The following is a 27,329-nucleotide window of genomic DNA, read 5'->3' as shown; positions in this document are numbered from 1 at the left end:
TTATTTTAAGATTTCCTTTATTGTCTTCTAGAATAAGATAATTTATAACATTGAATTAATTAAATATCTAGTATCTATGAGATTTTAGGAAACTTCAGAGAACTGTGATCGTCATCCTGATCACACCCATAGACTTTTTTTTTTCCTATTTTACAAAACCTCCAAACCAGTAGAGGATTTGTTTGGAATTTGAGTATGTATTTTATGTAGAAGAGACAAAATAAGTATTGCTGGCAACCCAAAGTTAGTGCTTCCCATATTCTAGGATTTATATTCATAAATAATATGAATGCAGAAAGACAGCAGTCTTTTCAATGTTGAAACTATATCAGAAGTTTCCATTTGGCACAGGTTCCTGTGTATTCTGCATTGTCCTACATCTGCCCGCAACTGATTTTTTTAAAACCATCCTTGTAGAAGACTCTTGCAAGGGAGGATCGTACTTTGGCTGTTATTCGTAAATGTGCCACTATCTCAGCAGTTCGGTAGGAATAGGAAAGTGAAACAGACCAGAATTGTACCAGTTTGCATACTGCCTTTCTTGCTGGCAATTCTGTGGAAGCACTTTGTGCAAGAACAGCAGCACAGGACAAGGTAGGAGGGAGGATCATTTGTACAAATGGAAAACAAACTAACTCGGTATTCAAACAGAAGAAATAATTAAACAAGTATCTGAAAAAATCTCAAACCCATGTCCTTTCCCGTTGTGTTTATTTGTAGCATCTCTGCTTAGAAGTGTATGTTTAGGGCACCTTTCTCCACAAGTACAAATTTGCACCTACAATTCCAAAGGTGCAAGGGCTCAGAAGAATTTCTTATTACTAAGAAGTGCTAAAAGTAATTTGGTAATAAAGGAAGCTTCCTAGGATTTTAAAATTCCTTTTAGTGCCTGATTTGAAAGACAGTCCTGATAATTGACGTAGGCAACTGATACAGAATATTAGTAGAAATAATGAAGAATCCTTAGTGCTGTGCAGTCATGCTGAGAAACTTTTAATTTAGTTTCTTGCATTTCAGTATGTCTCAGACAGCTCCTAGCTGGGTCTGCTATCACCATGTATAAAAGTAAGTAATGAGCACAACAACATGACCCGCTTTTTCAGATCTGTAGGTAATGAAAGAAAATTGCTGAAGCTAAATTACATGACTTTGCCTTCTGGTGAATAGAAATAGGAATGTTTTGTGGTTTCCAAAGTCTTACCTGGTGTTTGGTTGCAAAACTGACATGTTGAATCTGGAGGGAAGTTGCTTTAATTACCCCTATTAAAGTTGGGAGGGTTTATATTGAAGATATAGCAAACACTCAAGAGACAGCTAGAATACTGACCAGCTCTTCATCTGTCCATTTGTGTAGGAAGTTGCAGTGAGAAGTGTTACTAAATCAGTGGTCATGCGAGAGAATGAAGAGGAAGAGGATGAAGTAGAGTTTGGAGAGGAAGACCTTTTCAACCAGCAGGTAATAAAATGGCTTAAAAAGCAGATGTTTAACTTGTGCCTGGCCAGCTGGATTAAACAGGCATTGGGCTGTGAAGGTCCCTTCAACTTTTCCCAGCTCTGAGCTTTCCACTCCATTTTTCCAATGGATGCCTGCAGAGGATGATGTCAAAACAGTCTGCAACCCTGAAGCACTACTACAAAGCACAGAGAGAATAAACACTGAGCAAATTCTTTCAGGAAGAGCAACTTGAATCAATAATTGTACAGTTCAAGCAGTAGCTAATGTCATGTCAGGATGCCAGGATATCTATGAAAATATCCTATGGATCACAGATTTTCAGCATTGCAATAGCTTAGAGTATTTTTAGGGTTAGTAAGATTAGTTTTAGCAGTCAGTGGTCCTCCCATTCCTGCGTTTGTCCCTCTGTAAAAAGATCTGCGGCATTCTTGCTCTACACAGAGAAAATGTTCTAGGAATGTAACTGTTAAACACTGGGAAAGGGGGAGTATTGTTGCAAGCCCCAGCTTATTGGTTTATTTTCTGATAGCATATAACTGCTATATTTGAAATAAACTTGGTTTTCCATAATAAAACCATCTCTGTGCTTCCATAACTCTTAGTCAAGTATTGTGAAATAACCGGCCAACAGTTGACAGAGTGAAAAGGAGAGAAATCCTTTATGCAGGTGATACTAGAAAACATGTTAAAGTTATTTCAAACTTGAGTCAATCAATGACTGTTATTGTCTCTTTTCACAAAAAAAAAAAAAAAGTTCGTTCTGTGCAGGTTTGAAGTTGAATACTGAAAACTTTTTTAAGGAGGTTGAGTAGTATATTCAGAGAGCAAAGCAGCTGAAAAAGAAACGTCTTTTTGTAGCCAAAGAAGCAGCTGTACAACACAGGTCTCTGCACCAAGGATGTGGACTAACTTCCATGGTGTACATGTACCAGAAGTATATAATGTGTGAATGTGTTGTTTCAAATGGAAACAACATTTGAAATAGAGGATGATTTAATGATTCATTTACCGTCTGTATCAGTGTTGATGGTATGGAAATTAGCAACTCAAGAAGCCATAGAAAACCACAACAGCCAGAGTAGCAGAGTCTAAATTCTGGCAGCAGACCACGATTTGTGCTATGCGTTCTCTATATTTAGCAATGTCCCTGAATCTAACTAAACTAGGAAAAATACTTTTACAACTGAGATGATAACCACAGCCTAGACTTAAAATACGAAGAGCTAGTAAGAATGTAGTTGAGTTAAACTGTCTCTGTCTTATTTTAGGGGGATCCCAGAACAACCTCTAGAGGATGCTCAGTTATGTGAAGAAAGAAAGAAGAAAACTATTATTTGCTATTTTTTCTTTTATTTCCTTGGGTTTTTTTTTTTGTTGCTAATTTTTGTTCCTTCCAGAGCCACTGAAAACTATTTTTATATGTATCATCTGATTTCTTTAAAATTTACTTCTTGGTACATTTTTATAAAAAACAAACAAAAAAATCTTAAAATGAACAAAACTGCAAGAATTTTTAATAAATTTCTTTATTTTTCCCACTTTGTTGAAAACACTATATACTACGTTTTGCCCCATACAAAGTGTAAAATCTGTACAAAGCTGCAGCAGAGAAGAAATTCTTAGCTAAAATGGAACAGGACTCCTTGAAGGTATGGTAAAACTGTAATTGATGCACATATAACCTTGATAGCTTACAAAAAAAGTAAAAGAAGTTAAAGTGCATTCATGTGCAGGGCCTCAGGAGAGACTCAAGATAGTGCTTCCTCCATCCTTCAAGAAATGGTAGGGTCTTTCTGGTATCCTCAGCCGTGCCCACCTTAGGAAAATTAGATACCAAATTCATCAGAAATGCTGTTCCACCAATGGAAGTAACAAAGGGAAGCTGCATTTTAGACAGGTCTTGGCTCAGGGTCATGGCATGTTTTCTTACTCCAAGTAGGATTTGACAGCCTGGTCGTAAGGACATCCAAATCCTGTCAAAACTTTAGCTCCGTATCATTATTATGGCAGATGGAGAACGATGAGTTCTGCTTACTGAAGAAAGACGCCATCTTAACGTATTGAAGTGTCAAAACCAGAATTTTAACTATTGTATTTTTAGGGGATTTTGACATTGTCACAAATTAGACCTTGTTAAAACGTAAATGCAAGTTGTGGTGTACAGTAGTTATGACGTTAAGCATCTGGTTTAACGTTTTTGATTTATTTGGCATTAAACAGAACGATTAATGTTTTAGATGTTAAAAATATTTTTACTTTTGGCAATGATAAATATTTGAGGTTTTAAAGATTATCCTGCGCAAATGTTTTTTTAAATCAGACCTAGATGCAGCTTGTTCATACTTCTGTTATTCAAAGGGACATTGTCAGATATTTTAAGAAACAGTACTTACAAAATAGTACAGAAATATTTTAATGCCTTTTTATTAAAGTTAACAGGAACTGCTGTTGGTTTGAACATAAGCGCTGATGTTCAGAGCAAACTCTAACAGTGAACAAAGGGAATAATCCTTTTTATAAAAAATATTTTGTATTGGTAGGAGTTTGTCTTTTTTTTTTTTTTTTTCCAATATGATATGTTTTGTATCTGACAGTGTCCCTTTAGCTTAAGGTTTCCTCTGATCTATTTCTGTGGAGGTAACTCTTGCCTCCTGGAAGGTTATTCATGCAGTAGTGCATCTTAAAGATGGAAGAATACTTGACTGCTCCAAAGAATGTTTTGGCTAAAGTATAAGCAAATGTTTTTTTCCACTAGTTGTTATTTTGGGTACTGTTTGATACCAGCATAGAATCCTGTTGTCACCTGTGCTCTTGAAGTCTTGATCTTATTATTCAAATAGTTTAGACTCATCAAACAAGCTACAAGGTTTGGATGTTTTCGGTGGCTTTTGGATGTTATGTTCTCTGAACAATATTATGACTGACCGATATAACCTAGAAGGTCAGTTTAGTGGCTTTGACTGATGGCTTTCCAATGCAAGTAGGGTGGGAAAGAAAGTGACTTTTTAAAGCTTATAGATTTATTGTGTCATTTAAAAATAAATCTTAAGATGCTACTTCTCTTTGAAAGTTCAAAAATACTTGAGTGGGATGATTGAATTTCTGAAATTAAATGTTAATGCGAATTTAGAATTATGCTTTAGTCCATAATCAGAAGATCCATTATGAAAAAGCAGTAGGAAGATTTGGCTGTTTGGGATAATGGAATAACTTAGCCATTTTTCTAATGTCATTTTCCCACCTTGTAGAAGGCTAAATATGTAGTAAATCATGTCTGTCTCTCTCTCCCTAATATGTATCTAGTGAAATTATGTTTCTCAGACAAATTGTTATCAATTACTTTTTCTAAATTTGTTGTTATGCAAATGAATGCAATCAATGTAGAAGTGTCTTTACGATGCACCTTCCAGCCACTGGACGGCGTTTTCCTTTCTGACTCACAGCTTCTAATACATTTTTGTAATGTTTCAGGGGGGTTTGTGGTGGTGGTGGGGTTTTTTCCCCCTTAAGATCTGTATTTATTTGTTTACATTAGCCTGTTTGCAGATTGCTTGTTTTAAGATTGTCCCGCAGCTTAAATACAAAAGCAATGACTGTGTAGTTCACTGGAGAATCATTTGCTTTTTTCAGTGATTTCTTTCTGTAGAGAATGAGCTAGAAAGGCAGCTTGAATGAGGAAGGACCTCATGCTACCTGAGCCATAGTTTTCTTAACATCTACTGTATGGAAGAATGTGTTGTCTTCTAGCCTTAAGGACCAGTGCTTGCAGATCTTGTGTGATGAGTACTGTGCCCTTTAGTAACAGTCTGTAACAGTCTGCAGAATTTGACCCTGGATTTAAATCGTTTCCTGTAACTTTGGAAACACTATTTTCTTCTTCACTACCGTGTTTAGATATATACAGTTGTTCCTATAATGCAATGATTGACACTGTGGGAAGAACTGAATAGAACAGACTAAATGTAGGTGATTTTGTCACCAAAGTAGTTTCTGAAAGGCTACTTAAAATATGAGAAATAATTCCTAGCTGTAAATCAGAAGACAAACTACTGTATTCCAATTCCTGTTTGCATTTCTGTCTTTCTTTCTTAGACACCATTCTTTCCATTTGCTTTTGATGCTAAGTTTCCATATAACTGCACTATCAGTTTAAAGTTGGTGCTACATATTAGGAGGTTTTTGGTTATAGCAAACCAGAAAAGCACTGTCTCTTTTTCTCTCTTTCAGGAATTTTTTTCTGTAATTATTTTCAGTATAATTAAAGCTTTTTCTTCAAATAAAATCCAGTGTCCCTATGCCCTCTTTTCCTATTTCATCCTGGAGGTGAACCACTTTTGAGAATTTGGAGAATCGTCAGCATTTTTACTCCAGTGTCTGATGTCAGGTGTACAGTTTGAAAAAGAAACAGATTTGACTTGTCAGAAAACATGATTTTGAGGCTTCTCTAACTAGGGAATTTAACCAGTGTATCTTACAGCAGAATAGTTCTTTCAGTGTAACTCCCCATGTGGATGTTCTTATTCCAGAAAAATAAACAACTTTATTCTGGATGAAATAGTAAAAGTGATTCCTAGAATTAGGCTGTTCTTTTCACTGTGCAGATTATCAACAGAGAATGATATAAAGTACTGATATATGCGTACCTAAGTTTGTGCTGTGTGAAAATGCTCGTGTTAGAAGAAATGCAGCTTTCTGCAGAACCGCTTGTAATACGGCATCAGTGAGATATGGTTATACAGCCTCTGTCATTTCATGCCACTTCCTTTCCTGATGCTTCTGTATTTGTTAACTTAGCTGTTGCGTTGTACTTATTTTTGAAAAGCGGTTCCTTATTCCAAGCAATAGTGTGTCTATGATTCCTTTGTTGCTGCACAGCTTTTCTTCCCAGTGTCTGCTGAGGTTAGTTCAGGACTCTGGATTTGCCCCTGCAAGAACAATAGTTTACAGTGATGCATTGATCATTTGTCTTCAGCACTGTTTTGCCATTAGATGGGAGTCTGCTGGCATAATTAGCATTGGTAGCAGTAACAAAAAAGTCTCAGGAAGAAAATAAACATCTGCCTCCCATGGCCTGTAATGGAAAAGCCAGGCTAGCTTGTCTGCAGCTTTCGTTTGCCATGACAATTGCATCACATTGTGAAGCAGATCATACTGTGAAAGGAGATTCACTTAATGTGTGTGTATATCCTCGAACAACAGGACACCTCATGTTCATTTCAGGGGGGGATCTTACTGTTTTTTTTTTAATACACCGTCTTTTTTTTTCTAAGCTTTTAATGCTCATTCTGTATAAAGGCCCATTACCTGCAACCTGAATAGGGATCAGTTAGAAGAGGCTTCTCTCTACTCCCCAAAACGTTTGAAAAACTTTTTGTGTGTCAAAAGGATTTCAGTACTTGTTGCTGGTGTATGCTCTATATGTTTTGTAGCCACTTTTTTCACTTCCTCACTGTTAAGCCATTTTATTACTTCTTTCTGTATCTCCTATTGAAAGTCTTATCTCTAAACGAAGGCATATCCATATTGGATACTGGATTTTATTGCCACTGTTGGGTCCAAACCCAAACGATGTGTGAGCAGTGAACAAAGCCTTGTTGTAAACCAGTGAGTGGAAGGTGAGATAGTGATTGCATTTTTTTAAAGCGTTATTTTAGCTGAATGTGAAGACAAATCACCTTAGAGATTTTCTTTTGTTAAATACTTAAAATGGCCTGGGAAACAGAATTTTTATTTGCCCTTCAATATGCTTAGCTTTAAACCACTTTAAAATAATGTAAAAGTGTTTTTTAACATAAGACCATATTTACATGTGATTATTATTTGTAAACATAATGCCTTTCTTGAAATGCTAATGTTTAGAGAGTGAAAAGGATGCTTAATGTTGAGTAACTCAGTTCAGAATAGCGCAAGCACTGTATTGACTTGGAGATCAGGAAAAGGAAATGTACTTCATTGAACTTCCAAAATTTCTAGTTAGTTTTAATAAAGTAGTGATTCTGTGTTGGTAAGGTAGACGTCTTTGTGTATTCCAGCTGTGTATTCCAGCCACAGTTTTACACTAAAACTATAAGCAATAAGCTATTCTAAACAAGTTTAAGCCAAAAGGCTTTACATTTGGGCACAATTGTACTGTTTTAGTTGAACTCTGTTTTCATTAACAGTGATGCCTTGTGACTGGAATTGTGACTTTTAAAACACAGTCTTATTTAGATAGCTCTGCTTCTAGGTCATTGGTCAGTTTAACTGACTATCTTTGGACAGCCGCTGCAGAAGTTTTTGGAAAGTTCAAGTTTTTAAAATCAGGAATTGTGAAAAAGGTTGCAAATGAAATAAAAAGACAAAATGATGGATATGTTCCCATGGAGCTTAAGAAAACTACATGATGATCTAGACTTTATCATTTCAAAGGTTTTTTTTCTTGTTGTTTTTAAGAATATGCATGCCAAATGTCCTGTCTTTTTCAATGATTTGTAATATACATTTTATGACTGGAAACTTTTTGTACAACACACTCAAATAAATGTTTTGCATTTTGTTTGTTTCCTTCTTTCATTTAAACCACGAGAGAGAGACCACATGGGCTGTTTGGGATCATTTATCCCAGCGGACCTTCCTGTATATAGAGAGACAAGGGATAATTAACTATCCACATCACTAGAAGAGATTTACTGGATCATATGGTGTGTTCCAGAAGCACCAAAAAAAAAAAACCCTATCCTTTTGATTTTATGCAAACATAGTGCTTGTGAAAAGTGCTGTCCTTACTGACCGATGGCATGACTCCCAACTAAAGCAAAGAGGACAACTTGGGAAACCAGGATCAAATAAGCTTCCCCTTCCTTTAACCATTCCATTGTCCCTCTGAAGCCCCTCCACTGAAGGGGTTATTTCCATTTAGCCCACTTGGTCCTGACTTGAGAGAACAAGAGGAGATCATTAAGATCCAACAGGATCCAGGAACCAGGAAATTCTTAGGAACCAGGAAATGCGCTGAAGCCCTGCCATGAGCTGACTTGTTTATCATCAGCCTGAGCTAAATTTCCAGTTAGTGATTTGGCCCTCCCGATGGTGATCTCTGAGCCACTGTTGTCTGAACTGAACAAACCTCCATTTTCTAGCAGGTGAAGGAATAATACAGAGATTCTGGACAGACAGCAATGCAGTCTTCTGGGCTCACAGGCCATTTATTTTCACCAGTCTGTACTACTACAAAATCATACCATGGGCAACCACCAAATCATCTTTAGCTGATGTATATTTTCTGAGTATATTTTCTAAGAGGTGATAGGAATAGTTATGTAAGTATCTTGATTCTTTTTTTAAAGGGGAACAGATGCACACAGAGGATAATATGGTTTACAACACTCTTCTCTGAATGCAGGCCCTAGCTAGTGAAGATGAGAGTAGTTTTGGCTTTAGCATTGACACAATGCTTGGTTCCTCATCTGACAGGGAGGTAAAGAGCAATTTCCTTTCTACACAATGGATTTACTCCTGCAAAAAGCCAACTAACACGTTGCCTTCTTCCACTTGCTTAAACCAAATCCTACAGCATTATTTTTCTGGAGGATATACCATAACAGGATTAATGCAGGCTTTAATGATACCTAAATTGAGGTTCTTACCTGAATCATCTAAGCTAGAGCAAACACTTGTCCTGTCATCAAAGGACGGCAGACACAATTCCAGAGAACAACGAACCAGGTGGGGAGCCCAGATTATAACGCTCATTTCAGCAAGTACCACTTCAGGATGTAGTTGTGTTGCATTTTCCTGTGCCATATAGCTTAAGTCCCTCCCTGCTGCCGCAGTATGTGAGGTTGTGCTTAAAAGGTGGTTCTCAAATGCTGTGCTGTGTTTAACTTGGGAAACGCCACCGGTCTGGCTTATTGTCCAGACCAACGCTCAGCCAGCTGCACTGGCACAACTGGGGAAGCATTAAGTAGGAGAGTTACCTGGCACAGTCAAGGAAACTGCAATATATAAGTAAACACTCAGATAGGAGGAAATTATGGATGCAGAAGTCCCCACGTTAGGCTTTCAGTTGCCTCCAGTTCTACTTCTTCTAGTCTTTGAGTCTCTCCTTTGTAATCTGAGCATTCACCTACAGCAACACAGGCTCGCTTTTGCATTTATGGAATGGGTGGCATAGAAACCTGATTAGGAGGATGTTGCTGCTGAGGCCTTCTACAGACAGCTGGAAGTAGCCTCACGATCACAGGCCCTGGTTCTCCTGGGAGACTTCAACTACCCTGACATCTGTTGGCAAGACAGCACAGCTAGGCACAAACAGTCAAGGAGGTTCCTGCAGAGGATTGAGGATAATTTCTTGACCCAGGTGGTGTAGACGCCAACAAGGAGAAGTGCAATGCTAGACCTTGTACTAACAAACAAAGAAGGTCTGGTTGGAGAGGTGAAGGTTGGGGGCAGCCTTGGCTGCAGTGAGCATGAGATGGTGGAGTTGAGGATCCTGCGAGGAGGAAACAGGGCAATGAGTAGGATCGCAACCCTGGACTTCAGGAGAGCTAACTTTGGCCTCTTGAGGGACCTACTTAGGGGAATCTCGTGGGGTAGGGCCCTAGAAGGAAGAGGGGTCCAAGAAAGCTGGTTAATATTCAAGCATCACTTCCTCCAGGCTCAAGACGGGTGCATCCCTCTGAGTAAGAAGTCGAGCAAAGCGGGCAGGAGACCTGCATGGATGAGCAAGGAACTCCTGGCAGAAGAAGGAAGTCCACAGAATGTGGAAAAGGGCACAGGCCACTTGGGAGGAATACAGGGACGTTGTCAGAGTGTGCAGGGATGCAACAAGGAAGGCTAAGGCCCAGTTGGAATTAAATCTGGCAAGGGATGTCGAGGACAACAAAAAGGGCTTCTTCAAATACATCAATACAAAAGGAAGACTAGGGAAAACGTCGGCCTGCTGCTGAATGGGGTGGGTGCCCTGGTAACAAAGGATATAGAGAAGGCAGAGTTGCTGAATGCCTTCTTTGCTTCAGTCTTCACTGCTAAGGCCAGTCCTCAGGAATTGCAGACCTTGGAGACGGGAGAGGAAGGCTGCAGAAAGGAAGACTCTGCCTTGGTGGAGGAGGATCAGGTTAGAGATCTTTTGTCCAAACTTGACATCCATAAATCCATGGGCCCTGACGGGATGCACCCACGAGTGCTGAGAGAGCTGGCAGATGTTATTGCTAGGCCACTCCCCATCACCTTGGAAAGGTCCTGGAGATCAGGAGAGGTGCCTGAGGACTGGAAGAAAGCCAGTGTCACCCCAGCCTTCCAAAAGGGCAAGAAGGAGGAGCCAGGGAACGACAGGCCTGTCAGCCTCCCCTCCTTCCCTGGAAAGCTGATGCAACAGCTCCTCCTGGAGGTCCTCTCTAAGCATGTGGAGGACAAGAAGGTGATCAGGAGTAGTCAGTGTGGATTCACCAAAGGGAAATCATGCTGGACCAATTGGATAGCCTTCTGGGAGGGAATGACTGGCTGGGTAGATGAGGGCAGAGCAGTGGATGTGGTCTCCCTGGCCTTCAGCAAGGCTTCCAACACTGTCTCCCATCACATCCTCCTAGGTAAGCTCAGGAAGTGTGGGTTGGATGAGTGGTTGGTGAGGTGGATTGAGAAGTGGCTGGATGGCCGAGCTCAAAGGGTGGTGGTGAATGGTGCAGAGTCAAGTTGGAGGCCTGTGGCTAGCGGTGTCCCCCAGGGGTCAGTCCTGGGTCCAGTCTTGTTCAACGTATTCATCAATGACCTGGAGGAAGGCACAGAGTGCACCCTCAGCAAGTTTGCTGATGATACGAAACTGGGGGGAGAGGCTAACACACCAGAAGACTGTGCTGCCATGGAGAGGGACCTGGACAGGCTGGAGAGGTGGGCGGAGAGGAACCTCCTGAAGTTCAACAAAGGCAAGTGCAGGGTCCTGCACCTAGGCAGGAAGAACCCCCTGCAGCAGTACAGGCTGGGGGTTGACCTGCTGGAAAGTAGCCCTGCCGAGAAGGAGCTGGGAGTGCTGGTGGACAACAAGTTAAGCATGAGGCAGCGGTGTGCCCTGGTGGCCGAGAAGGCCAATGGTCTCCTGGGGTGCATGAGGCAGAGTGTTGCCAGCAGGTGGAGGGAGGTGATCCTGCCCCTCTCCTCAGCCCTGGGGAGGCCTCCCCTGGAGTACTGTGTCCAGTTCTGGGCTCCCCAGTACAAGAGAGACATGGCACTCCTGGAGAGAGTCCAGCGGAGGGCTACCAAGATGATTAGAGGGCTGGAGCACCTCTCCTAGGAAGAAAGACTGCAAGAGCTGGGCCTGTTCAGCCTGGAGAAGAGAAGATTGAGAGGCGATCTCATAAATGTGTACAAGTATCTGAAGGGGGAGTGTCAAGAGGATGAGGCCAGTCTCTTCTCCGTGGTGCCCAGCCACAGGACAAGAGGCAATGGGCACAAACTGAACCACAGGAAGTTCCACCTGAACCTGAGAAAAAACTTCTTCACTGTGAGGGTGACAGAGCATTGGAACAGGTTGCCCGGAGAGGTAGTGGAGTGTCCTTTGCTGGAGATATTCAAAACCCGTCTGGATGTGATCCTGGGCAATATGCTCTAGGTGAGCCTGCTTGAGCAGGGAGGTTGGACTAGATGATCTCCAGAGGTCCCTTCCAACCTAAACCATTCTGTGATTCTGTGATCCTGTGAAACCCCCTCAGGCCTGGACACTCTCATCCTTGCAACGTGGACAGCAGGGAAGAGGCTACAGGCACGTTGCCACCCGGGCCTGGGGCAACCACAGCTCTGAAAGGAATTAGGAGCTTTCCCAGGGCCATCTCCACCACTGCTGCTTTGGTGGTGACACCAAAGCACATCCTGACAGGTAGGAACCGTTGCCTGCTCCTCACGCCAGTGCCAGGCAATGACTGGGGGCCAGCGGTGGGGCAAGGTTCCCACGGGGCCCTCAGGCCGCGCCCCTGCGGCAGAACGATAGCTCCTTCCTGCCCTCCCCCTTCCCTCCCGCCGCCGCGCTGGGCGCAGCAGGGAGCAGGCCCGGACCCCGAGGCCTTCGCTGCCTCCTGCCGCACCCGATGGCCGCTGCAGAGCGCGGCAGCTGAGGCGAGGCGCCCGCAGGTGAATGCGGCGCGGGGCACCCTGGGAGCGGCGGACCCCGTGAGCGCTCTCCCGCAGGGCACTCTGGGAACTGTAGTCCCAGCGAGCAGCCATTTCCCCGGGGCAGCGTGCCGGCCACTGCCCGCGGTAACTTTGCGGCATGGAGAGTGGATTCGGCTCTGACTTCGGCTCTGCGGGCGGCGCGGGGGGGAAGCTGGACGCGGGGCTCATCATGGAGCAAGTGAAGGTGCAAATCGCCGTGGCCAACGCACAGGAGCTCTTGCAGGTCAGGAGAGGCTGCGAAGGGTGGACGGGGCTGCTGAGATGCTGGCCTGGCTCTGTCCCGGGCAGCAAGGGGCTGCACTGTGGGCCCGGTGGGCGGCCCGGCCCACTCTGGTCTGCACCTGCCGAGGGGTGTCGGGGGTAGCTTGGGGGAGGAGAGAGGGCACCAGCCGGTGCGGCCCGGTCGGGGGGAGCGGCTTGTCCGCGGCCCACGCGGCCCCTGGCCCTCTCTCACGGCCTCTCTCCGCAGCGCATGACGGACAAGTGCTTTCGGAAGTGCATCGGCAAGCCGGGCGGCTCGCTGGACAATTCGGAGCAGGTGAGCGTTCTTGGGGGAGACGAGGGGGCCCGCGGGCAGCCTCTCCGGGGCTCCCTATGGGGCGGCCTCTTAGCGCCCTCTGTGCTGCAGAAGTGCATCGCCATGTGCATGGACCGGTACATGGACGCCTGGAACACGGTTTCCCGAGCCTACAACTCCCGGCTGCAGCGGGAGAGAGCCAACATGTGAAGCATCTCAGCTCCAGGAACAGGGATGGACCCAGCGGGGAAGGGACAAGTGGCCAGTCCATGTGCCTGGGGACAAATCCTGCTACCTTTCCAACCCCTGCTGTGGCAGAGCAATAAACCCTCACTGAATCTTTTGCATCCTTTGGCCTTTATTAGCACTGAGCCCAGGAGTGGATGAATTTTCCAGCCTTGAGAGCCACTGTGAACTGCTTGATTTGCCTCATGCCCTTCCTGGCAGTCCGTACTGGCCAGAGCACATAGTGCCTGATAAATGCCTGCTGAGAGGGCTGCAAGAGGCAAAGAGCCTTCTGTGGAAAAGAAAGGCCAAGCCAGTGACGCAATCGCCTTCCACAGAAAGCAACAAGAACCCAACCACTGGGTCATCACCCAGTCTGTTTCCATAAGTGGAAAAGCTGCTCTAAAGGTGCTCCATAGGCTATAGTTTGCTACCTCCTGCTTTGTGTTTATACAGCTGTATGTGGAGCTTACTTATGGGCTTGTAGGCTTTGACTCAGCTCAAGTAGTCCATTGGGGAGCAGGGGATGTTCTTGTTTGCAGCACAGCCTTGCAAGTAACTGTGCAAGCACGCTGGGGAGTGATAAACTGTGGGTGAAAAGGGTTGAGAACTGCTTAGACTGAGTTCTTCATAGGAAAAAAGATGTATTATGTGAGTATGCTTTTCTGTACTCTGACTTCTAGTTTGGCTCTGGCACAGGTGTTCTATCTTGGAGCCTGTCTTCTAAGTTTCATTTTTTGAGTAGGAGCACTTCTGCAGCTGAGGACTCTGGTCTGTTTTGGGGATAAGCACTTGTGTATTGTGCTCAGCCTCCACACCTCTCCTGGAGTGGGCAGTCTACGCTCTGTGACTGGCAATGTACTCAGCAGCTGGAAGATGAGTTTGTTGGAGATTTAAAAAAAAAAAAGTATCTGTTCCTCTATGGTGAGATTTTTGAAATGCCTTCTGTTGACGCTGTTCTGTATTCGCACAAATATTTCACTGTTTGCTGGAGTAGAGAGACACAGTCTGGGAGGATGACTTTTCCTTAGCTGTTAGGACGTTCAAGGGGATGTGGGAGAATGTGATATCATTTAATCTTCCAGTGTGGTGGTTTCTATAAAGGAACTAAAATGTCCCCATGTAAGATAATCTATTAGGAGGTAAATGCTTGCTCAGACTGATTTGAAGCTAACCTGGAATTTCCCATCCAGATCAGGTGAAATAAATATTTGAAAATTAGTTGCCTTCCAGCCATGCTCTTTCAAGGGCCTTTTTGCTTTTCTTTATGGCTGCATGAATTTTGAGGTACTGGCTGTGCAGCAGTCTAGCTTCAGCAGGAAAGGGCATCCCACCAAAAGTTCCAGCTGTGTGATCTGAACCCACCTTAAGCCAAGTCATGCTTGGAAGATGGGTCTCCCACCTTGCTAGGATTCTAGCTAGGAACATGGTGGGTTTCACTGCCAGCTGGGTTGGGAAAGAAGAAACCTCTTGCTATACCTGAATGCACAGCTGAAGTGCCAAAGTCTGGGAAGGGCTTTGAGGCACTGACTGCCATTCTGCCTAGGTGATCAAGTCTGCAAGGAGATGTCTAAGTCTGGGTGAGACCTGACACACATGAGCCCTGCAGCATTTCTTACCTGTGAACACAGGTGTCTCAGTGTGCCTTACTCTAGTTAATGGGACTGGAATCTCCACTGAATGTATTGGGTTGGTGGGCCTGTATCTTGGCACTCTGAACTCTTTCCACTTAGCTTAAGCAAAACAGCAGTCTATGTGGTTATGCCTTATTCTTTGTTGATTTAGGTACCTGTGCCCTTAATCAGAGGGAGCTGTGAAGGTAAGAAACCTGTTCTGATTGTCTAATAGAGGTGAGAGCCTGAAGTCCAAGTGTTTTAGTCCTAGCTTCTGTTGTGATCAGATAGCGAGCCAGTGGATCGTTATTGAGCTTGATAGTAACTACCATTGCCTTGATGGAGTCTGAAAACTGTAAACACCCTTTCCAAAAGCCATTGCAAAACATGGCAGCTCCATCAAGGCAGTGAGGTTCAAGGCTTCTGCAAGGGCATAGCTCAGGCCTGGGACAAGGCTCAGGCCTTGTCTCTTGGATTGGCTTTGGGATGACCGACAGCTCATAGGCAAGAGATAAGCCAAACTACAGGAATGTCTGGCTGATGTTTCTGGCCCTCCTTTACTTGAAAGGCCAGGTTTTTAATGCATAGAATGTTTGGCCACGTCTTAAGATGAGACAGGCCTCATTTATTTATAGAAAATTCTCTAGAATTGCACCTCTCTATGCAAAGCAGTGATCAAATGCCCTGATGTCAAAACTGCAGTGGGTCACACAACACTGGCATTTGCTCAGCACCTGCAGCTGCAGGCCATCTTCATCCCCTTGCAGAATCAAGAAAACATGCAAGAGCTGAGGGGTTAATGCATCCCCTGGCAATTACTCCTCTCCTTCGTCACCTTCCCTGAGTGGAGGAATGGAGCTTCAGAGCTTGAGGTTCTGTGCGATCCAAGCCTGGACAGCTGTGACTTTAGTGTAGACACCAGGGAAGTATGGCCTGGCACAGCCGTAGCCCCAGCTTGTGATTCCTGCTAGAAACCACCTCCCTGAGGGTTCTTTACAAGCCAGGGGCCCACCTGCGTCACCCTGCAGAGAGATGAAAAGGGTCCTGTATCAAGCCAAAAAAAGCAGTCAAGCCAAAAAAGGCAGTCAAGCCAGCCCAGCCCAGCACCCCAACTCTGAGATGTTGGGAGGATTTACTGTCCTGTTCCCCACCTCCCCAGGAGCCTGCTCCCCAGCTGGATGGCTGCTCAGTGATGTGCTTGAATGCACAGCCTGAGCTTGGGGGTTTAGGACATGCAAGAGCATTTCTAGAGGCCCAACAAGGCCACAGAACGGGCTCCGTGCTATCCTGTGGCCTCTTGCTTGATGTTACCTCTCCGTATGTTTCCCCGACTTGTCACAGAACAAGGTACGTGCAGGATGGAGTCAAATGAAAGCAACAGGCAGTGGAGATGGAGGGACAGATATGGCTGAGCTAGGGAGGCAGGGCAAGGCACTCCTGAGAGAATGTGGCCAGGGAACTTTGCCACAAGTTTGCCCTGTCCCAGCAGCAGCATTAGCTGCTCTCACACTCACTGAGCAGCTGTCGACGGTGCCCTGTGGAAAACCTGCACACACCATCCTGCTGCTGATTTGGACAGGGTAGAACTTTTTGCAGGCCTGGTCTCCAATCATGTTCACTGCTGCTTTTTGCAGATGCTTTGACATGAGACCTGAGGAGGCAAGTGATTGCTGTTAGCCTCGTGCTGAGCATGTGAAAAACTGCAGAATATGTGGGAGTGGGGTCTCTGCTGCCTGACTTTCTTGTCAGAGGGAGAGATCTGCATTGGGAAAGTGAGTCAGGCCTGGATCCTCCCCAGCAGAGCAAGGGTGGCCCTCATACTGTGGGAGCACAGCTGTTCCAGGGGATGGGGGAGTGTGATGGCTAGCATGTAGAGAGCTTGGGAAGACTACAAGAGGGTAGAGACATAATGTGCAGCCCATGCTGGCTGGAGAGAAGATTGTGGTGACACCAGACCTTTCCCAGGTTGGTATCCCCTGCAGGGTACAGCTGGGCATGGATGGTCCTGGGGCAGTGGAGTGGGAGTTGTGGGCCCACAGGGTCACAGGGTAGATAGCACTTAGCATGGCCATTGTGTGTGAAGGAGCCCTCTCAGCCAGTACCTCCCTCCTTTGTGGAGCCCCAGCCTGTGATGAAGCATCTGGCTCCTTCATGGAAAATATGTGAATTATCTGGGAGGCATATAGGTTTGATGGTGCTGCTGAACTTGACAGGCATGTTGAGCTCTAGAAGTGCCACATCGTAGTCCAGGCTGTAGACGTTGTAGAAAGGGTGCTTGTAGATGCGGAATATTTTTTCTACTTTCCCATCGATGCCATTCAGGAAGGGTGTTCCTAGAAAGGCCACCCACATTTTGGGGTCACTGTAACTGCAGAAAGAGAGCAAACCTGGCTGTTAGGAGCATGGCTTAGCAGAAAGTGCCATTCTCCCACTTGCTCTGGGCTTGGGATGCCGTTAAGTTGTGAGGCCAAGGCCCCTAGCTCCATCATACAGTAGACATAGCCTTTCCTCTTTGGACTTACCTCCAGGGGCACATCTCTGGTAAGCAGTGTGTGCTTCCAGTGGGGCACAGCCTCCCAGCTGTGGTGCTAGACTGCAAGGAAGGGGAAGGGCAAGTGGGCAGATGGGGTTGAGGCCAAGGACAGGCAGGCTTTACCAGCCCATTTCAGACTTACATATCGAAGCAGTGAGCTGCAGAGAGCAGCCACCTGTCAGCAATGAGGACAGCCCCACACTTGTGCTCCTTCCGCCGAAGCCAGAGACTGACTTGCCATGGCCATTCTCCCCGAGCTGCAGTGCTGCCTCCCACGATCTTGCTGAAGACCAGAGCAGTAGTTAAGCCACAGTCTGAGGCAGAAAAAGAGGCAACAGTGTACTAAGTAACTGTAAGTGACGAGGGAGGTCTGTCCTTCCACGGCTCCTGCCATGGGGCAGCCTTTTGGGGAGACATAGACAGGGCAGTAGAGCGTGATGAATCTCTACTAGCTGGCTGTGACAAAGCTTGGCAGATGTGGTATGGTGTGGAAGCTTTTCTTTGTTATCACACATCGCATCTTCTGGGGAGTTGCTATGTGAGGAGGGGAAACTTGGATGGGCTGACTGAGCCATTGTAGAGCAAGGGTGCAAGCAAGTGCAGCCCAAGGAGCAATCCTGGGGACGGCACGACGTGTCTTTTGGGCTGCCCTGTTCTGCAGGGTTGTTATGCCAACTTGTACTAGTGGACTGGCTGGGCAGAAGGTCCACATGCTGGGGAACTGGACAGTTGTTTGTAGAAAAGAAGAAGCTACTTTCCCTGCCAGAAAATTTGTGTCGCCCTTGCCCAGATTTATCTTGCTTATCTCCTGACTCTTACAAACTAAGAGCCCCAGAGCAAAGGCTGGCCCAGGATCCTAGTGGTACAACTTGGGACCTGAGACAACCCATGTGAGATTGATGGACCGAAGTGTACAAGGGCTGCACTGTGGAATCTGAGTATTGTGGGATAAGGGTCAGCAGCAGTCACATGTGGCCAAGGAGTACTTACCACAGTTGCGTTCATCAGAGCCGTTGCTGCAGTCAACAATGCCATCACATTCGGGATTTGCTTTTCCAATGCAGACCTTACTGGAGCACTTGAAGGTAAGGCTGGTACAAGGCACCACTGGAAGGCAATAACCCACGGCCTGCTTAGTAGCCCCCATGCCAGGGACTGAAGGTCACCTACCAGCATGTCGATAAATTGGTTGTCAGTGAACTTTTACCTGGGGTTTGGGTGGGGTTGGCAGGCCCAATTGTTTTCGGAACTGTGGAGGTTTCTTTCCTGGTTGTGGTGGTCTTCATCCTCAGGGTGGTTGTGTTGATTGGGCTTGTAGCTGTTGTGCTAGGCTGCGGAGTGAGGATAGCTGCAGTGGAAGCTCTGGTGATGGCTGAACTGGAAAAGGTGCCTGTGCCTGGACCGGACAACTGTGCAATGGTATCCAGGATCCAGTCTTTGAATTTGGTAACTCTGGAGTACACTCCAGGTTTCTTAGCCTGGGCACATCCAATTCCCCAGCTCACAATGCCGGCCAGGTAGAACACTCCTGGAGTTTCCTCACAGGCCAAGGGCCCACCAGAATCTCCCTGAGGGAGAAGCAAGACAATGACTGCTCAGCCCACTCTTCCCCAAGACAGATCTGCCTGGAGCTCCTCAGCCACACTGGGAGGGCTTAGCTAGCCCACAGTTCCCCTCTCCCCAGTCTCTGAAGATCTCCCACCCAGCCCTGAGGGGTTGTCTGCTCCCACGCAGTGCATGCAAGACATGAGTGAACAGGGGCTGAAACTAGGGTCAGTGGCTTAACCTGGTCACACACATGCGCAATGGCATTTGGCATGAAAGTTAACTGCTCCTGGCAGCAACTTTCTATGAGTGAAGGAGAGCAGCCAACAACTACCACTATGTCTCACTGCCACAGGAGGAGAGACTATTTTGCCCAGAGCACCACTTTTCCCAAACTGGAGCAGCAAGATTCTGGCTGAAGTCATGCTCAACTTGATGGAGCTTCGTTTACCTTTCTCAAGCTCCAGGGCAGCAGGCCATTCTTTTTTGATGTTAGGTACATGTGGATTACAACTTGGCCACAGCAGCTCAGTAAAGATTTTCCAAGGCAATGCTGAAACTGTGAATTAGTCCAGCTCTCTGGAGCAATCTGTGGAGGAGTGGAGAAACATCAGACTCTTACCTGGCATGAGTCTACCTTCCCTTCCAGGAAGCCAGCACAGATCATCCGGTCAGTGAGGGAGAAGTTGTAGAGGAAGTCACAGGTCTTCTGGTCTATAATGCCTACAGAGGCTTTCTGCAGGCTCCCAGGTTTGGTGACTGCAAGAAAACAAAGGGATTAGTGGGTGCAGCAGAGGGAAGTGGGAGCTAAAGGCTTTTAGACTGATTCAACATGTACTTCTGAAAAACAGACTAATCCCAGAGAGGAGCTAACTGTCTCTGCAGCCCTGAAGCTCCTGGCTTACCAGGGTGCAGTTTCATACCTGGAACATCTGCTTGGAACATCTCTGTGATAAAGCTGTGCCTGGTCACTGAGACAGACCTACTGTCCTGCTGGGGAATCCACAGGAGGCCACTGAGGCAGTGATCCACCATTGCCTAGTACGGGAGAACTATTTAGGGGATCCCAGCTGGTTACTCCTGTTTCTTTCCAAGCTGATATCTCCATTTCCTTGTTTAATGGCAGCTTCTAAATAACTGTAACTTAAGGTAGTGTTCCACACATCCTTACTCTCGCCTTTGGCTCCTGTGTTCCTGTGAGTTCCTGACTGTCCCTGTTACAGGCTCCTGTGTGCTCCCAGGACTTTCTGGGTCACAGTGGTACGGACTTTGCTGCTGAATCTGTCAGTGCTCCAGAGCAAATGAACTGGTAAAGCATCACTGCTTACCATTGCCTTCTTGGGTGTTTCCCCACCCAGAAATCATGCACTTTTTGCCAACAGGAAACTTCTGCACAGCAAGTGGGAGACAGACAGGCTGGATGTATTTGTTGAAGACAAGGGGTCTTGCCAGCTCTAGTATAGCAACATCAAAGTCCAGAATGATAGGGTTGAAGAGGGGATGCTGGATCACTCTTGTCACATTGGCCTTCACTGTGTTCCCATCTGTTCCGTTTAGTGATGTAGTTCCCACGTAGGCTTTGATCTCTTGCAGCTTTGTCCTGCAAATATATAATCCTAAACATACATGCTCACACCCACGTGCCTAGCATGAATTCTGAGCTCATTAACTGTTTAAATCACAGGCAACTTTAAAAGATCAGTGTTTGAAATATTACTTTACCAAAGCAGAGCCCAGCACACACAAGAGTGGCTCTAAGGAGTCAGGCCTAAAGAACTTGTTACCAACAGTGGTGCATGGTGAACATCTCCTGAAGAGCAGATAAGCATGTAGTAATGCTCTCCAAGCCTCCGGGAATCTTTTATTTCAGGAGACACAGATGATGTCTCTATGCAGTAGGCCTTGATGGATTTTTTAACTTGAATTTTTCTGGAGTTGCGTTTTGTTTGTTTGTTTAACCCCATGTAAACTTTTAAACGTCTGCCACTTTTCATGATTAGGTGTTCCACAGCTTAATGACGTTTATGAAGAACTGCTTTCCTTCGCTTGTTTTGTACCTGCTCTTGATGGTTTCATTTGATATCTTATAAAAACAGTAAGAAGGCATTCCCTAAACACTTATTCTATGCTATTCATAATTTTATAGACCCTATCATACGATCCCCACCCAGTTGTCTCTTTTCCCAAATCTAGTCTGATCTATTTTGTCATGCCTGTTAAGGATGCTGTTCCACACCTGGATTCCCTCTGTGCCTTCTGTTATCCTCTTTTCAATGTGATATCCCAGCACTACATGCAGTATTTAAGCTGTATGTCTGCTGTGGATCTGTGCAGCAACATACTGGTGATCTCAGTTGCTATTCTAGTAATTACTAGCGTTCACTTGCTCTTTGATTGCAACTGTGCATGGAGCTGCTGTTCTCATTGCAATATCCACAGTATTTCTCACCTCTTTTTCTGAGTAGTAAAAAATGATGGAGAGCTGTTCATCATCTTCAGATAGGTAGCACTGCTTTTTTGCGGTATGCTTCTCTTTACACTTGCCTGCCTTGGATTTCACCTGCCATTTTATTGCCCAGATACTTAATACATAGGTCCTGTTGATATTCTTCCTAGCTGGTTCCCCACTTGTGCTGCCTTTGGGAATTTTTATTCTCTATAAACACTGTCCTCTTCTATATTCATTTCCTTTACCAGGTCATTTATGACTCTGTGGGCTCTTGCTTTTTAACGGATCCAAGCAGGATTGAACTGACCATCTCTGCTGTAACAGCTGATCATGTATTTCTGTATTTCCTGTATTAGAGCAATTAAAAAAAAAAACTATATAGGGGTCTTTTCCTCATAGAACAGTTACTTTTTTTTTTTTTAAGAAACTGTCATATGGAGCCTGTCCTTTGCCACCCCTGCCAGGTATGTTGTCCTCACTCCCTGTCCAGGCCATTTTAACTCTTCCCTGCCTCATCCCAGCCTCTCCACAAAATCCCTTTTACAATTAACCTCTAGCCATGATAAAAATTGATGTCCAGTGTGTGCTATTGTATTTCACTGGTGACACCACTGCCACAGCTGTGCTTTTGGCTGCAGGTCTGTGCCAATGGCCGAGCAAACTGGAAAAAACCAGCAACAGGCACTGCCACCCACCCCTACCCTAGCAGGGATGGGATCTTACTGATTGAAGCAGTGAGCTGCTGACAGCAGCCAGCGATCCCCAATTATGGTGGCTCCACAGAAATGCCTTGAGTCTTCTTTCAGGCTGACTTGCCAGGGGATCTCTCCTCTGGAAGCATCCATTCCTCCCACAATCTTGCTGGGTTTGGAGAGCCCGGGTCGTCCTCCGCACTCTGAACAATAGCCAAAGCATGACTTGTGAGTACTCCTAGCAGAAGACAAGTAAGGAGTGACTTTTGCTTTCTCTAACTGGTAAGTCTGGGCAGAGACAAGTCAGGGCCAAAGTCTGAGGCATCTGCCCAAGCCATACCTGCCGATCTTGGGGATTTCTGTGTACAACCATACATGGCCTTCACCCTAACTGCTTTTCTGAGACTTGCTCTTGGCAAGCCCTTAAGCCTGTGCTTCTCTTGAAGGTAGAGTAATCAGCAGCTCTGTGCCCCTTAGCCCTGCCATTCCAGATAGAAAGTTAATCCTCAATTTAGAAAAATTCCCTAAATTTATGTCTCCCTGCAGAGCTGCTGAGAGGGCTTCTGGTAGAAACCTGCCCTCAATGAGAAGCTGCGTAGCTGCTGTGAAGTTGCAGACATTGAATTTGAACTTCTGGGAAATCTTTGGGTGGCAAAGAGAAGTGAATGTCTGGTCAACATGTTAAGCAGCATCAAACACTGGTGAGTCTTAGTACCCTGCATCTCCCAGGTGTCCTGGGCCTGCTGGACCCTGGTGCTGGGTACAAAATTACACATTCAGTCGCATAAGCAAGTGAGCCCATGAAACTTGTCTGCACAAGTATTAAGTAACTTGACCAGCAGTAACTCTGCTCTGGGCTGAGCTGGGGCAGCCTTGGCCTTTAGCACTCAGCTGAGGGTTGTGTGTCACCCTGATGAAGGTTATTTCATCTCAGAAGAGTAAACCCTACACTTGGACCTGTACCAGCCACTCTTTTCGCCCTGTTGCACCCACCCTGTGGCCACCTTGTACCTTGTGGCCTGGAAACAGTAGGTGTCTTGCTGGCAGCTGAGGCTGGTGAAATGCTGGGGGTTGCTCCAGTCGTCGTGTTGCTGAGATCTTCAGAGGTGACCATGTTGCTATTAGTGCTGGGGTGTATTAGTGGGACAGTATGTGTTACGGAGGTGGGGAAGGCAGAAATAGCATCAAAGATCCAGTCTCTGAGTTTGGTAACACGGGTGTAAACCCCAGGCCGCCTAGCTTCAGCACATCCAATTCCCCAGCTCACGATTCCTGCTAGAAAAAACTTGCCAGATGGATCTTCGCAAACAAGGGGCCCACCAGAGTCACCCTGCAAGAGAAGCACAGATGGTGAGCCTTCCCTGGCTAAGCTCTGAGCCTGCTCTGGCTACCTTCAGCATACCTCCACCAGTCTGTATCTGTCCCTGTGTAGTCCCCCTCCCCTCTGCTGATCTCCATCCTAGCGATGAGTGAAGCATCTCCTGTGCTGTCCTTTGGCTACTCCTTTGTGCGGACCTTTTGAGCAGGACCACACTGTCCGGCTATTAAGCAGTAAGCTTGTGCCTTTGATATGCTGGAAGAGCACAAGGACCTAGGGCAAGTATTTCTTCTGGTTTCATAATTAGTACTAAGCTGCTGCTCTTAAAGGTTAAGCTCAGCAGCTCCTGAACCTCTAGCTCATGGGTGTGTGTTGCATGATACACAATCCAGGGAGGCCCTGCAAATCTTTGCATGTTTTCTGCATTTGGCCTATGGTTCCCTGATCAACTCTTTGGTACCATGAGTCCATATGAGTGTCATTGCTATAGGACATGTGGTGTCTGTGAACCTGGTGGTGCGTTCTGAGGGTTGGGATTGCTTTAGGCAGGTAATGTATAACCGGAAGGCCACTCTCAGTCATCACTGAAAGGTCATGGCACTCGGCAGAGGTGCCCGAGGACTTGGAAAAAAGCAAATGTCACTCCAGTCCTCAAAAAGGGCAAGAAGGAGGAGCCAGGGAACTACAGGCCAATCAGCCTCACCCTTGATCCCTGGGAAGGTGATGGAGCAGTGCATCCTGGATACCATTTCCAAGCATATTAAGGACAAGAAGGTGATCAGGAGTAGTCAGCATGGATTCACAAAGGGGAAATCATGCTTAACCAACCCGATAGCCTTCTGTGACTGGCTGAGTAGATGAGGGGAGAGCAGTGGATGTTGTCTCTCTTGACTTCAGTAAGGCTTTTGATGCTGTCTCATAATATCCTCACAGGCAAGCTGATGAAAGAGGGTCTAGATGAGCAGAGTGTGAGGTGGATTGAAAACTGACTGTATGGCAGAGCTCAGAGGGTTATGATCAGTGGCACAAAGTCTAGTGGGAGGCCAGCAACTAGCTGTGTACCCAGGAGTGAATACTGGGTCCAGTATTGTTTAACTTATTCATCATAGATGAAGGGACAGAGTGCCTCCTCATCAAGTTTGCTGATGATCCAAAACTGAGAGGAGTGGCTAATACACCAGAGGGCTGTGCTGCCATTCAAAGGGACCTGGACAGGCTGGAGAGATGGGCGGAGGGGAACCTCCTGAAGTTCAACAAAGGCAAGTGCAAGGTCCTGCACCTAGGGAGGAAGAACCCCCTGCAGCAGTACAGGCTGGGGGTTGACCTGCTGGAAAGCAGCCCTGCAGAGAAGGAGCTGGGATTGCTGGTGGACAACAAGTTAAGCATGAGGCAGCAGTGTGCCCTGGTGGCCAAGAAGGCCGATGGGATCGTGGGGTGCATGAGGCAGAGTGTTGCCAGCAGGTGGAGGGAGGTGATCCTGCCCCTCTCCTCAGCCCTGGGGAGGCCTCCCCTGGAGTACTGTGTCCACTTCTGGGTTCCCCAGTATAAGAGACATGGCCCTACTGGAGAGATTCCAGCGGAGGGCTACCAAGATGATGAGGGGACTGGAGCATCTCTCCTCTGAAGAAAGACTGCGAGAGCTGGGCCTGTTCAGCCTGGAGAAGAGAAGACTTGAGAGGGGATCTCATCAATGTGTACAAGTATCTGAAGGGAGGATGTCAAGAAGATGGGGCCAGACTCTTCTCCGTGGTTCCCAGCGACAGGACAAGAGGCAACAGGCATAAACTGAAACACAGGAAGTTCTATCTGCACATAAGCTGTGAGGGTGACAGAGCACTGCAACAGAGAGGTAGTGGAGTCTCCATCCTTGGAAATATTCAAAAGCTGTCTGGATAGGGTACTGAAGAACCTACTGTAGGTTGCAGGAGTGTTGGGTTAGATGATCTTTAAAGGTCCTGTTCGATCTGCACCATTCTGTGATTCTGTGGTAAGGGAGGATAGGTTGAGTTCATCGTCCAACCTCAAACCTTTCAGCCTTGTCTCCTACCCCAGTGTTTTTGTTCTGCACCTGGTTTTTGAGTATTTGCAGACGTACAAAGCGCTGCCACTACAGAAGTGCAGTGGCTCTGCTAGCAGCTTACGGTTTGGGATGACCTGTGATACAGCAGGAATAGCCATGGAAATCACTTTCTTCCTGTCATAGCTTTTCATGCTTTGGCTCAAGCAGTCATTTCTGCTGGTGGGCACATGTTTTTGCTTTCCCTCCCCCCTTTCTTCTTCTTCTTCTTCTTCCATTTCCCATATGATATGTCTTCTTTTCTTCTGCAGCTGTTTGCCAGGGTGAATCATTCCTGTCTCTCTTTTCCATAAAAATCAAAGCTGGGAGGTTCAGCACTCTCACTGCCAGCAGGTCTTAAGTAGAGGAGCAGAAGCATCAGAGCATCTCTGATTTAGCTGCCCTGGCTCACAACAAAGTGCTTTCTCCCTACACATTGTGGAAGTCAGGATTTTCTCCAGGTGACTGCATGCAGTTTCAGGCTGGATAAATGCTAACTAAGTTGTTCATCAAAAACTTTTGTGCATGTTTTAGCTTCCACTGTTGCCCTTAGCCGGTGCTAAGGTGACTTTAATCTGAGGACTTGCCAGGTAGGTCTGTAACATCAGCCCTGTTTTACAACTCAGGAAATAGAGAAAAATAACTAAGTAGCCAAAAGAACTGCCTGAACCTGTGAGTGTATATGGGGAAGGAAAAGCCTCATTTAGGGAGGTGTGCCAGCTCCCGTGGGCAGTTTCTCACCTGGCAGGAGTCAATTTTCCCCTCCAGGTAGCCAGCACACAGCATCCTATCTGTGAGAACATGGCTGTAGAGACTGGAGCATAGTGTCTGGTCCAGGAGCTCCACTGTTGCTTTCTGCAGGAATTCCGGCTTCACCACTAAATGGGAGAAATGTGACTGTGAGCTCCCCCCAGGGAGTCTTGCAGAGAGACCAACTCCCTGTGTTACAGCCCACATTGTCTGGCCAGGGCACAACCCCACTGCCCTTCTCTAGCCTTCCCTGGTGTGCTTCTGCTCTGCTTCTTTCCCACCATGCCTCCTCCGCTGCCCCCCGGACTTTGCTTACAGAAATCCTCCTTCAGGTAGCCCCAGCCAGAGATAAGGCACTTCTTTCTGGTGGGGAAGTGATGCCCAGCATCTGGCAGGCACACGGGCTGGATGTATTTAGTGAAGGCCACGGGTCTCTTCAGCTCCAGCACAGCCACATCATAGTCAGCTGTGTCTGCATTGTAGGAGGGGTGCGAGATGATCCTTGCGATGTCCATTTTCACTGCGCCGCTGTCTGTACTGCTGAGGGAAGTGGTCCCAGTGTAAGCTGCCCACATGGCTGGGTCCTGAAACCTGGAAGACACACAACTGGAACTCTGCAGGCCTGGAGCCAGCAGAATTGCCCTGCAAACCACAGGTGATGCCACTGCCTCTTGGTGTCCTCTCCTGCCTGTCCCCCTGCTGTCAGCTTCAGGACATGAATTTCCCATGGCTAAAGCTGGCAGGGCAAGGAAACCAACAGTGATCGAGCAGTCTGAGCGCAGTAGAAACCTTATGAGATGGCAGCTTTTGGAAATGGGGCAAGAAAAGGAGCCTAGCTAGAGCTTACTCAGTAAAGCAGTGAGCGGCAGACACCAGCCATTTCTCTGTGAGGATTGCGGCACCACAGAAGTGCTCATTGTTCTCTCGCAGGCTGACTTGCCATGGAAACTCCCCTCTGGATGCTTCCGAACCTCCTACTATCCTGGTGGCAGTCTGCATGGCAGGGCGGCTCCCACAGTCTGAAAGGCAGGAGAGA

The 27,329-nt window shown here is 46.4% G+C and overlaps 3 protein-coding genes across 7 annotated transcripts in view; 2 read left to right on the top strand and 1 right to left on the bottom strand.

Moving 5' to 3' along the window:
* LMNB2 (lamin B2) overlaps window positions 1-7,990 on the top strand; it is a 46,947-nt gene extending 38,957 nt beyond the window's left edge. The window contains exons 11-12 of the mRNA XM_068919679.1: window positions 1,355-1,456; window positions 2,725-7,990. Of these exons, the coding sequence (XP_068775780.1) occupies window positions 1,355-1,456; window positions 2,725-2,766 (144 nt within the window). The 3' untranslated portion in view covers window positions 2,767-7,990. The remainder of the gene's footprint in view (window positions 1-1,354; window positions 1,457-2,724) is intronic.
* Window positions 7,991-12,441: 4,451 nt separating this feature from the next.
* TIMM13 (translocase of inner mitochondrial membrane 13) lies at window positions 12,442-13,459 on the top strand. The gene is made up of 3 exons (XM_068919631.1): window positions 12,442-12,818; window positions 13,065-13,133; window positions 13,224-13,459. The coding sequence occupies exons 1-3, from the start codon at window positions 12,693-12,695 to the stop codon at window positions 13,320-13,322; spliced, it is 294 nt and encodes a 97-aa protein (XP_068775732.1). The 5' UTR covers window positions 12,442-12,692; the 3' UTR covers window positions 13,323-13,459.
* TMPRSS9 (transmembrane serine protease 9) overlaps window positions 13,457-27,329 on the bottom strand; it is a 34,436-nt gene continuing 20,563 nt past the window's right edge. For 3 of the 5 annotated variants that reach the window (XM_068919627.1, XM_068919628.1, XM_068919626.1), the window contains exons 7-19: window positions 27,141-27,312; window positions 26,610-26,884; window positions 26,285-26,421; window positions 23,181-23,499; window positions 22,201-22,372; window positions 20,357-20,628; window positions 19,651-19,787; window positions 18,691-19,051; window positions 18,474-18,590; window positions 17,626-17,797; window positions 17,053-17,318; window positions 16,465-16,601; window positions 13,457-15,972 (exon numbers count right to left, since the gene is read on the bottom strand). In XM_068919627.1, the coding sequence (XP_068775728.1) occupies window positions 15,811-15,972; window positions 16,465-16,601; window positions 17,053-17,318; window positions 17,626-17,797; window positions 18,474-18,590; window positions 18,691-19,051; window positions 19,651-19,787; window positions 20,357-20,628; window positions 22,201-22,372; window positions 23,181-23,499; window positions 26,285-26,421; window positions 26,610-26,884; window positions 27,141-27,312 (2,699 nt within the window). In that variant the 3' untranslated portion in view covers window positions 13,457-15,810. The remainder of the gene's footprint in view (window positions 15,973-16,464; window positions 16,602-17,052; window positions 17,319-17,625; window positions 17,798-18,473; window positions 18,591-18,690; window positions 19,052-19,650; window positions 19,788-20,356; window positions 20,629-22,200; window positions 22,373-23,180; window positions 23,500-26,284; window positions 26,422-26,609; window positions 26,885-27,140; window positions 27,313-27,329) is intronic. The other 2 variants (XM_068919629.1, XM_068919630.1) reach the window with 1 other exon arrangement.

Source organism: Struthio camelus, chromosome 26 (assembly GCF_040807025.1).
Source record: "Struthio camelus isolate bStrCam1 chromosome 26, bStrCam1.hap1, whole genome shotgun sequence".
Taxonomy (NCBI): domain Eukaryota; kingdom Metazoa; phylum Chordata; class Aves; order Struthioniformes; family Struthionidae; genus Struthio; species Struthio camelus.
Note: the sequence above shows the minus strand (reverse complement) of the source record. Positions and strands in the feature narration are given on the sequence as shown.

Bases quoted from the DNA above. Each gene is read 5' to 3' on its own strand.
- TIMM13 (XM_068919631.1), top strand. From the start codon at position 12,693: ATGGAGAGTGGATTCGGCTCTGACTTCGGCTCTGCGGGCGGCGCGGGG. The intron at 12,819-13,064 runs GTCAGGAGAGGC...CTCTCTCCGCAG, and splicing joins ACGCACAGGAGCTCTTGCAG to CGCATGACGGACAAGTGCTT. The intron at 13,134-13,223 runs GTGAGCGTTCTT...TCTGTGCTGCAG, and splicing joins CGCTGGACAATTCGGAGCAG to AAGTGCATCGCCATGTGCAT.